The 14,388-nt window shown below is 46.4% G+C and overlaps 1 protein-coding gene across 3 annotated transcripts in view; it reads right to left on the bottom strand.

The window, feature by feature from the left end:
- The window catches only part of ABCC11 (ATP binding cassette subfamily C member 11), a 61,844-nt gene that overhangs the window by 30,816 nt on the left and 16,640 nt on the right, over positions 1–14,388 (bottom strand). For all 3 annotated transcript variants that reach the window (XM_029925263.1, XM_029925262.1, XM_029925264.1), the window contains exons 7-14: positions 13,644–13,791; positions 13,336–13,484; positions 11,774–11,881; positions 8,238–8,498; positions 6,950–7,021; positions 4,471–4,595; positions 2,745–2,817; positions 866–1,069 (exon numbers count right to left, since the gene is read on the bottom strand). In XM_029925263.1, coding sequence (XP_029781123.1) covers positions 866–1,069; positions 2,745–2,817; positions 4,471–4,595; positions 6,950–7,021; positions 8,238–8,498; positions 11,774–11,881; positions 13,336–13,484; positions 13,644–13,791 — 1,140 coding nt within the window. The remainder of the gene's footprint in view (positions 1–865; positions 1,070–2,744; positions 2,818–4,470; positions 4,596–6,949; positions 7,022–8,237; positions 8,499–11,773; positions 11,882–13,335; positions 13,485–13,643; positions 13,792–14,388) is intronic.

Raw genomic sequence — 14,388 nt, 5'->3', positions numbered from 1 at the left:
ACACTTTATCATGTCTAGAGATGCTTACATGGGTTGTAGGAGTGTGGAGACCTGCACAGGGAGGACAAACAGCAAAGTGAGGGGAATAGGAGGCAGGAGACAGAATGCAGTCAGAGAGAGGATCTCTGTTTAATTGTGTCTTCTGGGTGGTAGACACATGGGTTTTCATTAGATTATTTTATAAACTGTTCTTATGCCTTCAATATTTTGCTCTAAAAAATAGGTCAAAATAGAAAGAGAGGGAGAAATAATAATTATGCCTTGAGGCCAGAACCAAGTATGGGAACATCTAGGCCAAATGCATTATGAGAGGCAGCATCCAGCATGGTCACTGCACTTCATCCAAGAACATGAGACTTGGGGAATTCTTCTCTGAAAGATTTCTTTGGAACTACAAAAGCAGTAGTTGATCCATCAAATCTTGAAGGAGAACTTAAAATTTAGTTTTAATTTTTACTAGCCACAGAAACTATTTACCAGCCTACCCTGTCCATGGGGAAAGCAGAAGAGATACAAGTTTTTTACAATGCTCCTCAAGCTTTGAGGTCTAGTCTGAGAGGAAGGGGTAGCTGCTGTGAGTCTGATACTGAATCAATGGCAGAATCGATGGCAGAAACGTGAGGACTGGAGCACCTGGATGGCTCAGTTGGTTAAGCATCTGACTTCAATTCAGGTATGATCTCATGGTTGAGTTCGAGCCCCTCATCAGGCTCGGTGGTGTCAGCACAGAGCCCACTTTAGATCCTTTGTCTCCCCCGCTCTTTGCCTCTCTCCTGCTTGCGCTCTCTCTCTCTCAAACAAACAAAGAAATGTGGAGATCTACATTAGTCATCAATTACGGCCAGAGCCCTGAAAGGGTGGTCACCTGCAGCTGGTGGGTCACCAGAATGATGGTCTTCCCCCTAAGCATCTTTTTAATGCATTCTTCAAAGATGTGCTTCCCCACGTGGGTGTCCACGGCAGACAGGGGGTCGTCCAGCAGGTAGAGCTCACGGTCCGAGTAGACGGCGCGGGCCAGGCTGATCCTCTGCTTCTGCCCCCCAGAGAGGTTGAGGCCCCGCTCCCCAATCTGCGAATAGACAACCAAAACCACTGTGTCCAGGGGATGATCCCAGCCAGGTGTGCTCAAATTTAGCCAGGTAGGCACATGTGACAAACTGAACCTCCTCAGTGCATGCTCCTGAACACTTGTGATTTGGGACCCCTGGTATTTTTTGAAAAAAATTTTTCAAAATTTGCTTAGTAGGGAATGAAGAAACTGATTTTTCAGTTAATAAAAATTTTATAACTCAAAATGAGATACAATGTTTCTAAACCCGTCAACTTCTCAGGTGGCATTTTAAATCCTTAACTATTTAATAAAACAAATGGTTCCTAAGGAAGAGCACCTCTTTAGGTCTCATTTGGGTTCTAAATCTCTGTTGACAGCAACTGTTGATTTGCAGCAGCATCAGCCCTCTCTAAGACTGCATGGTGCACAGCTGGTCAACAGGACAGAGCCCCGATGGCTAGAGGGGGGCCTGGTTGTTGTCGTCATGGGAGGGAGCACCTTATACACCTTATGTCAGGAGTTACTAACAGTAACAGGCAACCAGAGTTACTGGACAGCACCTTTTGGGTCCCCTTGCAGACTGGCATGCCAGGCACTTCCTGGCTGGCCAGTCCCTCAGTCATCTCTGCAGACAAGGATGCCAGGAGCTAAGTCCCTGTCCCTGTTCTACCATGAACTCCTGTGGAACTCTGTAGAAAAGAAGCAGAGTTTAAAGAGCAGCAGGGTGACCGACCTCTTGTCACTGCTCTGCCTCTGGTTCACTACCATGTGCCTTGGGACAGGCAGCTTGGCCCAGTCAAAGGCTTAGTTTTGTATTGAGTCCTCACTCAACAAATGTTTACTAAGTGCCTACTGTGCTGTGATGATAAGCCAACACCTGCTCTAGCCAGGCACTGTTCATGGCACTTTGTATGTATCAACTCATCTACTCCTCAAGCTTGACGAGGTCCATACTCTTATTGATGCCATTCTACAGACCAGACCTTGTTCTTCCTACTGAAGAGATAGCCCTGAATAAGACAACTGAGCTCTCTACTCTCAAGGGTTGACAAGATAAATGGTATCCATCTTTAAAAGAAGGAATAATAAAGGCACTGACTTCCAAGAGTTATCTGAGGCTCACCTAAGACAATGCATTCAAGTTGCCACAATTTTGCATCTGGTAAGTGCTCAGCAGACTGAGCTATTAATAGATCATAAAACCAAGACAACAATAGTGCTTTTATCTTATAAAGGTCTTATGTAGATTAAAAATGGGTACAGATGTGAAAGATGGTGAGTTGTCAAGAAAATATGAATCATTTTGCTGTTGGGAAGCCATGGTTGTTACTCCCACTGGAAGAGCTGGCCAGAGGGGCAGGGGGGAGGGGGCTGAGAGGAGGAAAGGGGGGTGGATGGGAGGTTTCTTGTCTTAACAGGGTTCCACTGCTTTTGCTCCAAAGGAGGAGTTTGAGGCCAGCTCCCCCTCCTGCTGGGATAAGATAGGCTCATTGCCCGCTCTCACTGTAAGATGAACCCCAATTCCCTCCCTGGGTGGGGAAGGCTTTGAGGCAGTCGCTGCAGGGCCATGAGCTGCTTTGGGAAGGAAGAGCTGGAATCCCTCCTCTACCTCCCCAGGGAGGCAGCCTGAGAACCCCAGGCCATTACGAAGCCACCATCACAGCAGAGGCAGAGGTGCTTGCCTCCCACTCACCTCTGTCATGTCTCCAAAGGGCAGAATCTCCAGGTCCCGATTCAGGGAGCAGCAATGGAGCACCTGGAGGTACCTGCAAAGGACAGAGAGCTGGAGGGACAGGTGGCCCAGCCACAGGCCCTGCAGCCTTTCCAAGTCAGAAAGGGAAAGGTCTCTCACTCGTGTTAAGAAATTTGGACTTGACCCTGCATTTAACAGTAAAGCATGTGAGGCTTTTGCATTTCCTTCTTCCTTTCATTTCTTTTAATCTGATACATGCACTTAGTAAGTATTTGAACAGAACAATATTAACAACAAAAGATACCATGAAAAGCACGTCTCTTCCATCTTTGACTCTCAGTTTCTTTCGTCGGAAATAGCCACTAGTATAGTTTTTTACATACTCATTCAGAAATAACGTGGTCATATGTATGTCTGTGTGCAGCATATATGGGTTTGTGTTGTTTTAACAGCACCATAGGATTTCGTCATACGGCGGCACCATAAATTAACCAGTAGCCCTCTAGTCTTTTACTACTACGGACAATGTGTAATGTGAGCATTCTGGTACATGGACCTTTGTGCTCATGGGTGATATCACCTACACATTAAACACCTAGGAGTGCTGAGTCTAAGAATTGGCACATATTTATTTTGGATCAGATACTTGAAAACTGCCCTATGAGCTGTATCAGTCTGAAAACAGAGCAATGACAAGATGAGGACCCAAGGTGGAACACAGCAGGAGAATACTGGAGAGAGGGAGCCAGGGGCAGGGGCAGCGGGGACAGTTTAAGCAAGATATTACAGGCAAGAACTGGCAATGAGATGGAGAAGAAGAGAGAAATACAAGAGATATTTAGGGGATGAAGTTGTCCAATGTGGGTGAAAAGTGAGATGTGAGGTATCAGAGGAGAAGGCATCAGGCTTGCTGGGGTACACAGTTCATTGATGCCATTAAACCAAATCGGACAACTTGGGAAGAGAAGCAGGAAAGATGCGGGTTGGGCCAGCATGGTGCTCATGAGCTGGTGTTGGACTTGACACTGAGGAGCACACAGGACAGCCGGATAGAAATGACCAATTCGTACATCCATGCCCCTCAGCACTGCTACTGGGGGAAGATTGTAAAATCAAGCAAATGGTCAGAAGAGGCCAGGATCCCCAGAGTTGGAAGCAGAGCTGTAGCATTCAGGGCTGTTTTTGTAAATAGACTTCACTCCTAACTGCCAAGTGCATGTCGGAAGCAGGTCAACCCCAGACCTGGGGGAGAGAGGCCACAGAGGGCAAGGGTGGTACTGGGTGGCTCGCTGGTTTCTTTTACATCCCACAACCTCATCACCCCATTTGCTTTACCTTTTGACTTAGAGGTGGAGAATTCATTAATACAAATGAAGTTTTAAAGTGCCGTTGTTGGAGGGAGAGGGTTATTTTGACTCCTATAGTATAACAGGTAAGCATGGAATTTCTGACAGCAACTGGGTTCAAATCCTGGTTCTATCTCATCCTCTAAGGTCTGTGATTTTAGGCAAATCATTTAACCTCTTGGGGCCTCAGCTGACTCATCTAGAAAATGGATATGATAATATCTTTCTTTCACAGTGATGAGGAAATATGTTGATGCATAGAAGTGAGCACACACACACAGCAAGTGTTAGCAGTTGTCATATTACTATTCACAGCTGGGGATCCCTCCCCAACCAGCCCCATGCACCTGTGTCCCTCCTGGGCTCTCCCAGAAGCTTACCGGGCCTTGTCGTACTGGCATCCCATGAGGATGTTCTCTCTGACGCTAGCCCCGACAATCCAGGCCTGCTGGGGGACATAAGCCAGGCTTCCATGCACCCCTACTGAGCCTTCCAGCAAGTGCATCTGCAGCAGAGGGAGTCCAGCCTCAGGATAGGGTGGAACTGAGGACCCTGTCTGGCTCAGTAGCCACCGTGCCCAGCGCCCCACTGCCCCCTGGGACTCTGGGGGGTCTCCAGTGTAAATGGGATTTTTAACATGATCCTGCCAGGCTCACCAGTGAGTCTGGGGGAAGGTCCTGGGAACATGGGGCAGAAGCAGAGCTAACCCAGACCAGTTCCTGCTGGGACAAAATCCAAAGTCTGCCTTAAAGATGCCTCATACTTTTTCTGTCTCTTATTTCTACAGCCCCATTCTCTAGCAAGTGGTGCCTGCATGTTCTTCATGGTGAGATGGAATGTTCCAGGTCATCTCTGACCAATCCTGGATATCAACAGAATTATTTCTGATGTCATTAGATGTGATAATGTCATCCTGCATAGATAGGAAAAAGTTCTTTTGGGGGGGACATCACGATAAAGAATTAAATTGGAAAAGTCTCATAATCTCTGTAATTTAAAATAGTTCTATAAAATGTGTTTCTACATAGATGTGGCAAAAAATGCGAACACTATCGACTGTTGAATCTAGGTGGTAGGTATGTGGGTGTTTAGTGTCTTTCTGCTTCTCTTTTTGGTAAATTTAAAAGCCCCCCTTTAAGAAGGCGGGGTGCCTGAGTAGCTCAGTCAACTAATTGTCTGACTCTTGGTCTCAGCTCAGGTCATGAGCTTATAGTTCATGGGATAAAGACCTGAGTCAGGCTCTGCACTGATAGCATTGAGTCTGCATGGGATTCTTTCTCTCCCTCTCTTCCTGCTCTCCACCAGTTGTGCACAAGTTTTCTCTCTCTCAAAATAAATACATAAACTTAAAATAAAAAAGACCATAACCCCGGTCCCTACCACCCCAGCCTAGGACATTATCATCTGTGTCCTTTCTCTTTATGATGCCATGCTTCCCACTTCTGAATTGGAGCCAAGCTTTAATTTATAAGAACAAAACTTTAAAATGCTATCTTTCTGTCTCCCTTTATTAGATGGAAAGTGACAGGTTCATTTCAAGAGAAAACTGACAAACCCCTGGCCACACAGAAAGGTGGCCTTGGATGGAGGCTAACAGAAAACGTTGCCATGGTGGAAAGCAAAGCTCTGACCTCAGGCAGACCTGGGTTTCGAGCCTGGCTCCTCCCTCACCTGTGGTGTGACCTTGGGCCAGTCACCACTCTGAACCTTATTTGCTCACCCATAAACTGACCATAATGGCTGAGTCTTCCTCATGGGGTTGTTTCCAAGTTGAAGGAGAAAATGGAAAGCTCTTAGCACAGGGCCTGGCATGAAATACTATCCAAACTACTTTTACAATTTTTTTATTTAAGTAGAATCTTATCGTCCCCATTGCCAAGAAGTTGGGGCATGGCCATCACATGTGGAACATGGAGAGATGAGCTGTTGGGAGAGAGTTCCATGGACAATATGACCCCATTCCAAGGAGGTGATGAGTTTGTCTATAACAGTGGGGAAAAGGAGCTGATGGAAGAGCTAGATAAAGGAAGAATCTGCAAGTTCTCCCAACAGCATGGGAGGGAGGGCAAAGAAAGTAGGGGGCTGGGTGGGGCTGGGGCTGAGTGGAGACGTGCTGGAGAGAGCCCTCTTGGGGAGGTGGCCATAAATACACACCTGCTGCCATGGCTGTTTTAAGGTGTTGGTTAATGAAAGGTGCGCAGCGTGACCTCAATTGTTTTAGAGCAACAGGTGGGGCTTTTTGGAAATTGGAAGCAGAGTGGGCTGAGCCACATGTCCGCCTGGCTGCACACTGAGCAGACCTCAAGAATAGCCACAGACTGGACTTGGAGGGTTCAAGGGCAGGGACACCCAGCAGGCTTGTAAACTCCACGGCTGGAGTGTAAGACCACCCTGTCCCATCCCACGCAGGAGGGCCTCCTCTCCCCTGCTCCCCCCTTCCCTCCTCCTCCTCCTCCTTCCCTCCACATTGCTCTCCTGATGCCGGCTCACAAAGGACACCTGTCCCACTCAGTTTGGCTTCATGAAATGATTTTTATTATCATGCTAAACTTTGACACACCCTGTATCATCACCCCGAGAGCTGATTGATAGATTACAAACAGAGAGGGGGAAGCACAGAGAACTGGTGAGGGCAGACCTCCAGGTGAGCTCAGAGGCAGCACTCGGGCTAGAGGGTGAGAAGGAGGCACATTTATAACACACCTCCCCACCAGTGTGTGCTCAACTGCTCTCAGTTTATAAAAATTATACTGGCTCAGACCCCATCAAGCAAGAAAGTGATGGTGTGGAGGGCTGGGGGAACTCAAGCTGGGGAGTCCCTGGACTGCCTGGGGATGGGCTCAGTCACAAGTCACTTACCTCCCCCAGGATGGCTGACAAAAGGCTGCTCTTGCCACTTCCAGTGTTGCCGCAGACCCCCAACATGGTCCCCTGCAAAGCCAAGGAGGAACATTGGGACAGTACAACCCTCCTACTCACCCAGGGTGGGTCTGTTGTTTGAACACAAAATAGAAAAGAAAATAACCACACCCACCCCCAAGCCCGAAGACTAGCAAAGCTCAAGAAGAGGGTAGGATGTCACACTCTCAAAGGAAGGAAGTCACATGCAAATGACAGAGAGGAATTCATGGATAGGTGGTCCTGTCAGGCAAGAAACGCAAATTCCCGATCTGCACCTTTTTGCACTATGATATTGGGCAAGTCACTTAGGCTCTCTGTACCTCAGTTTCTTCACATATGAAATGGGCACAGAGAAGTCAGCCTCACAGAATTCATGTATACTTCTACTCATTCATTCATTCATCCACTAAATGGTATTTGAGTTTCTCCTAGGTACCCAGTAATGAGGAAAAGAACTCTCATTCTGCATTCTGATGAGGGTAGGGGAAGGAGATAAACCATGAAATAAATAAACAGGCAAACAAACAAATAATATCAGATGAAGATATATGATTTAAGTAAAATGAAATTTGCTGCTGTGACCAAAGCAAATTGGAGATGAATTGGCCAGCATAGGCTTCTTAAAGCAGTTGCCATTGTAACTGAGACCTGAATGACAAGAAGGAGCCAAACACAGGAAAATCTGGCAGTTCCAAGCTGTGGAACAGCAGTTGCGAAGGTCCTGAGACGGGAACAAGGTTGGCTTCCAAAGGGCTATGAGAGGGTTAGTGTGGCTTCTGTGGAAGGAATGAGTGAGAGAAGAGGTCAGAGATGTGGGCAGGGCCTCACCTATTTCACTTCCAGGAGGAAAGTGCAGAGGTGAAATTTGGACAAGAAAGGACGCTAGCCCTTGCAAATGTTAGAGAAGAAGCCAGATAAGGTGAGTTCACAGAACAACCAAATGGAAATGTGTAGGGTAGTTCTCAGCACATACTAGTGACTTAATAAATTATTAATCTCTTTCCCCTTCTCTCCCAGCATACTATTCTGGATCTTGTTATTACAAAACAAATCGTAGAGGATCAGCTGGCTCCCATTAAAGCATGAAAGACTTCCCGTGCTTACTCTCCATGAACAACTGGTATTTAAAAAAGAGATTTAGAGATGGCAGTTTTTAGCCAAGGAAACAGTGGAGTGCCAGGAAGCTTGGGCCTCAGGCTCTGAAAGTCTGGCAGCGGGCCTGCCTGTGTAGCCTCAATGCAGCTACCTTTGACATCACCAGGTTTAACTTGTGCAACTCTGGGGATAGGCTGGCCCTTGTGTCCTCTGGCCTGAGGGCTCCTAGAGGTGGCTGAGTCCTGGTCACCCCCTCAGGAGCGTGCCCGTTCCTCTCCAGCTCCAAGGCTCCGTTGACAATCCCAGGGCAGGTCTCTCGCCATGACAAGGTGGCACCCTCCAAAACCACTGCTTTGCTGGGATCTTTCAGTGCCTGGACATATAAAACAGGGCTCTTCTGGAGGAAAAATTTCTGTACAGACGAAAGAAAAGAGGAAGGATGAATTCAGTTCTTTAGTCTGATAGGAATGTGTGTCCATTTTGCTGGCCTGCCTGTTGGTCTGGTTTCTAAACTTCTAATAAACAGTAGAAGTTTAAAGAACCACCACCAGTTAAAGGAAGCCGGGTCCTACTTGTGAGAGTTCTGGATCAGGTTTTCCAAATTTCAGAACACAAGGCCACTCTTTCAATCCTGCAAGCTGCCAGTGCTGTTCTTTCCTGTTTCATTTTGCCCAAGTAAGAAGAGCTGCTGAGTCATCATATATATAGAGGTGCCAGTTTTCTAATTAAATCTCATTTATAACTATTAAAAGTAAAAAGGTCTGCCCACGTAGCACACTGTGGGAAAGTGTTCGGGGTCATACATTACTTCTCTCTGTGTCTCCATCTCCCGGACTGTGAAATGTAATAGTTGAACTACCGGGGTTCTAGCATTAAAAGAGGTGGGTGGGAAGTATAATCTCACTGCAGTCAAATCATATCCACACATGTCTCCCTGGAGGAGATTTGCTTAGAAAGAGATCTAGAAAGATATATCTTAACATTTTGGACAATGGTGTTTTCTCTAGATAGTGGAGGTTGGGCAATTTTTATTCTCTATACCTTTTTGTAGTGTCTGAATCTTTTACAATGAGTATCTTAAAAAGACAAACAAAAACTATTTTCTCAACAACAAAAAAAAAGGTGGTCTCTTTTTATGATTGAACCTTATTGAATATTGAAGTGGATTAACTATACACTTGAGTTAAGGCACACAGTCATCATTGGGAACTGCATGCAACTCTTTGTTAGTTAGCTGAGCACTTACTTGTTTAGGTATTTTTAATAACTTAATGATTATTCACGAGCCCACCACTGAACCCAAAATCCATAACTTTTACCTCTCCGTGGGGTTATTCTTCATCTCATTCCTCTGCTTGGTGTGGACAAACCCTCTATGCTTTCCCCACTGGGTAACCACTGTCCCGAGTTTTGTGGTTTCATTCCCTTGCTTACAAAAAATTATTATCACATATATTGTAATTTTATTAAATAAATTTTGAGTGATATACCGACTTAATGGGTCAGTATGACAACCACACATCTGGATATGACCAAATGCTAAATAATGAAGTGGTTTATAGGGAACAGAAACAGAGGGTCCTCTTACCCCCAAGTGCTCTAAGTATATTCTCAGTCTTTAATTTTGTTCATGCCATTCAGTGCTTTTCAGTTGTTCTTGTTTTTTGTTTAACAAACAGCACAGAGGAAACATGGTCTGGAGACCCCTACCACAGTGTGCACTGGGGCACCTTCTCTAGAGCCCTATGATACAGGCCTCCACAGTTGCAGCAGCCTGCTCACCTCCTACCTGTGGCCACCTGCAAGAAGGGGTCCTCCCTGAGGGCTCACAGCTGTCTTCTCCCTGCCCTCGGAGGCTGGTGCCCCGAGAGTTCAAAACCCAAAGGGCACAGCAGGCTGGGAGGTGGGGTATTGCACCAGGGGGCACAAAGGGAGGAGGAAGGGATCATTCCTCTCCATTCCAGCCTGGGGGTCTCCAAGTAAAGGCCTGCATGGCACTGAAAACTTCAGTGACTGAAGAAGGAGTTGAAGACACCTTAATGAGTGAGGGGACCCGGAGAGCTAGTGCCCATGCAAGGGGCAGCCCCTAAATGTCTCCAGGAGGGGCAGCACAGCATTCAAGACCTTTTCCCTGACCCTCACCCTTTCTGCACCTCTCTCCATCCCTAGCCCAAAGCACTCTGACCTCTGAGCTGTCTCTCCTAGCATTCCTTCCATGAACATCCCTACCCCCCTGTAGCTTCCTCTTCTCTGCCCGCCCTGCAGGTGAAAATGGGCACAAAGAGGAGGATGGGAGAGACTAGTAGTCAGTGGACCAGTGGGAGAAGGCAGCAGGGGGGCCGGATCAGCAACAGAGAAATCAGAGTGCTGGGGGTGGGGGTGGAGCTCCTGGAGCTGTTGATAAGTAAAGAACTGTCTTTACTCAGACAACCAAGTTCATTCCAGCCTCCGAGCTTTTGTACTTGCTGTTCCTGAAGTTGAGTCATCATTACTCAGAGCAAAACGCACCTTAGCAGAGGGGCCTTCCTGGGCCTGGCCTACCCAAAGTTGTCCCAGCCCTCCCCCACATTCTATCTAGAACATCGCACTGTTTCCCTGGCATCATAGCTCTTCATGATGTTCTCTTCTTTGACCATTAACCCACATACTAGTTGTCTGTGTCTAATACCAGATTGTAACTCCCTGAGAGCAGGGACCCTGTCGGTCATGCTAACTGTAGTATTCTCAGTCTCAGTACTTGGCATGTGGTAAGGGTTCAATAACAACTTTTTTGAATAAATGAATAAATGAGTGAGTGAATGATATAGGCTGGGAACTACATGCATTTAATTGAGATGACTAGGGGTGCCGGGTGGCTCAGCCAGTTGAGTATCACTCTTGATTGCAGCTCAGGTCATGATCTCACAGTTCATGGGTTTGGGCCCCATGTGGGGCTCTGTGCTGACAGTGCAGAGCCTACTTGGGATTCTCTCTCTCTCTCTCTCTCTCTCTCTCTCTCTCTCTCTCTCTTTCTCTTTTTCTCCTCCCTCTCTCACAATTAAAAAATAAAATAAAATAAATGAGATGACCATAAAATAGCTTTTAAAAATTAGTTTAGATTAGGGTTTTTTAATACCAGCTATGTAAAGAAGTCATGTAGACCATTGCTAAGATGACAAATGATAGGAAAAATAGCCCCAGTGTTGGAGGTACAATAGGACACAGTGGAGGCTGTGGCAAACTATCTGAATGCCTCATCGCAATAGGGCAGCTATCACTTCAGCTCAGGAATTTGTGGCCACAGGAAAATGTGAGCCTAGTGTTCCTAGATCTTCTGATTATTCAGGGGGATCCAAAAATCTCATTTTTATATAAAATTTCCAGTTTTTAAATGCAAGCAACAAATACAATTCTTTTTAAGCAAAATCATCAGGGTAACCCTATGTAAAACTGGACAGGGTCTGTAGACCTCTTGACTGAGACCTGATTTGTATATACTATCCTAAGGTCTCCCCAGGGCCTGATTTATCAGTCTCCCCAGCCCCCACAGCAGCCTCGGTACAGGAAGTCACCGAGTTAGCCAATCCCTCTCCACTGACCCTAGACTCTGCCTTGGCCTTGGGGCATGCTCAGGAGGAACATCATGGTGACTGAAGATAAATGAGCACCCAAGCGGAGAGCCATGCAAACAGTCCTCTGACCACTCACCTTGAACCTCTCTCCTGCAGACCTGGAATTTGTGAGGCCTTTTACAGCAAAGGGCACAAAGAACACTGAGAGCCGCATGGGAGTCACTGTGGCCACCACAGTGAAGGCCTGTAGGAAGAGGGGAGTAGGTGGTGAGCATCACATCCCTGTCCTGCTTTCTCTACTCCCTAAGGCCCTCCTCCCTGAGCTAGAAGCCACAGAGCCAGACCCTACAGCTTCTGACAGGCAGGTACTTCACTGGCAGGGACCAAGCCAGTATTTTGGGGAGACTGGAAAAAGTGGGGAAGGAGCACTCGGCCTAACATCTCCATGTCTGTAGGCCTGGCTTCTGTGTAGCTCGGCACTGGGTGATTCGCAACTTTGGCCAGGTCCCCTCTCCTGATGAGCTTAGTGTTCCCATTGGCATCGTACCAAAATCATGAAGTGGGTACAGGAACAAAGTTGAGGAAACACTGAGAAAGTGCATGTGAGTTTGTCTACTGTCAACAGGCTTGATAATATTATTGCTGTTACAATCATATTTATTCTTCTTGCCTTAGATACTGTATTCCTTTCTAATATTCAAAATCTCCCTTGGGGCGCCTGGACGCCTCAGTCAGTTTAGCGTCTGGCTTCAGCTCAGGTCATGATCTCACAATTGTGGGCTTGAGCCCCACCTCGGGCTCTGTGCTGACAGCTAGCTCAGAACCTGGAGCCTGCTTTGGATTCTGGGTCTCCCTCTCTCTCTGACCCTCCCCTGCTCATGCTGTCTCTCTCTGTCCCTCAAAAATAAATAAAAAACATTTTTTAAAATCCCATAATGTGACCCCTGGTACCTTGGGAACCTTCCAACCCATACCCCCTATCTACTCCTTTCTTCATCCTTCACTGTGTGAGTGCAGTGTGGCCCTAAACTCCTGCTGAGAGTTTTCCTTGTAAAAGCCCCTGCATCCACCCTCAGACCTTCAAGGGTGCTCCTCTGCTGTGTGTGGGACAAGTAGAGGGGCCTGCTATCTGAAGCACAAATGAGCCCTTGGCTGCAGACTCCCAATGCTCCCCATCTTGTTTTTGGTGCAGTGCCCTGCCCCAAGCCCCATCTGGATTCCCACCTCTCCCAAAGCAGCACCCTGACTTTTCAGAGAACTGGGATTCCAGTCCTAAATGGCAGCTGCTACTTCTCTGGGCCAGAATCAGACCACAAAGACAAGGCAGAATAAGCTTTAGCTTTCTTTTTAAAGAATATTTTCAGGGTTCCACTTTGGATTTGAAGAAACTCCTTAATTTAGGATTCTCAAGGCATGTAAGCAGAATCATCAGGGTTTTTACAGCACCTTCCACCTCCCCTACATTCCAGATGACTTTGTCATCTCTCCCTCTCACAGTTGCTACTGAAGGGATGTCAGTTTCTCAGACAGATTGAGATGGAAGAAAGTTTGAGCATCCTAAAAATCTGGAAGGTCAAAATCAACACCAATTATCCATTTGCAAAACCTTCAGATCTTTAAAGGTTGTGGTCTAGGAAAGGACAACCAAGAAAATTCCCCATTGGTATGGGAGGAAAATAAAGCACCCCAAGTACTTACTAGTGAAATTGTGAGTTTCCTTTGTAAACCTGTGTGGATGAGGAACATCACCGTTGTAGCCACAGTAGGGGCTATAAACAAGGATGCAGTGGTCAGGCTCTGGATGACCCCAGACTTCTCCAATAGTTTCCTTTCCTTCTTTCTGAGGTCTAAGAGATTAAAAACCCAATGCACTGGAATTAACCGTAACAACATTCTCCAAAGAGCTTTGAACAACCCCCAGAGCATGAAAGAACTCCCCAAAAAGTGAGAGGCTTGGCCCACCATGACATTCTGAGGCTCTGAGCAGAAAAACAGATTTTCTGTACCTTTAATTATTTTTTCTAATGGTTTCTCCCATGCATACATTTTAATCAGCTTGATGCCGGCGAGAACTTCATTGGTCACACGAATGCGCTTGTCGCTGACCTCAGATGTATGATTGTGTAATCTGACTATCTTTCTGTTCAGGAACACCTGCAGTCAGAATGCAGTAAGAACTTCTTTGACAAGGGCAAGAGAGTTCAGCCCAGCAGAAGCAGAGCAACCAGGAGTATGTCCAAAGGTAAAATCTAGATGTGGATTGAATACCCGAGTTTGATTCTGCACTGTTTGAATCCATTGTGACTCTATAAATTCCAGGGACTTGCTGAAGATTTTCCAATGGAAACCTCTCCATCATGCCTTAGAGCACCTGCCTCACACATTCTGGGGTTGTTTCTCTCCTATGTCCCAAGCCAGGCTGTGGCTAACTAAACAAATATTACTCCTTTGCCTTTGGAAACCCTAAACCCACCAACAGTTACAATCACCTTTTCATCAGAATTCCTATGTGGAGGGAGGAAAACGTTTGATTTCAATAATTCAGAGTGCACATAATACAAGAGTCATTTCCGGTTTTGCCCAATTATATTTCACTTGAATCCTTGTCAGCAAATTTACTTCCCTTCCCCCATTATACTGTGCTCAGACAGACATTAAATGTTCTCCGGGCTAGTCCATTACCATATTCTAGTAGAAGAAAAGGAACAAATCCTCCCAGAAGCCTACAAGATGGACTTGGCACATCATATT

This window comes from Suricata suricatta, chromosome 16 (assembly GCF_006229205.1).
Source record: "Suricata suricatta isolate VVHF042 chromosome 16, meerkat_22Aug2017_6uvM2_HiC, whole genome shotgun sequence".
Taxonomy (NCBI): Eukaryota; Metazoa; Chordata; class Mammalia; order Carnivora; family Herpestidae; genus Suricata; species Suricata suricatta.
The sequence above is the reverse complement of the archived record's forward strand: the minus strand, read 5'-3'. Positions and strand labels throughout refer to the sequence as shown.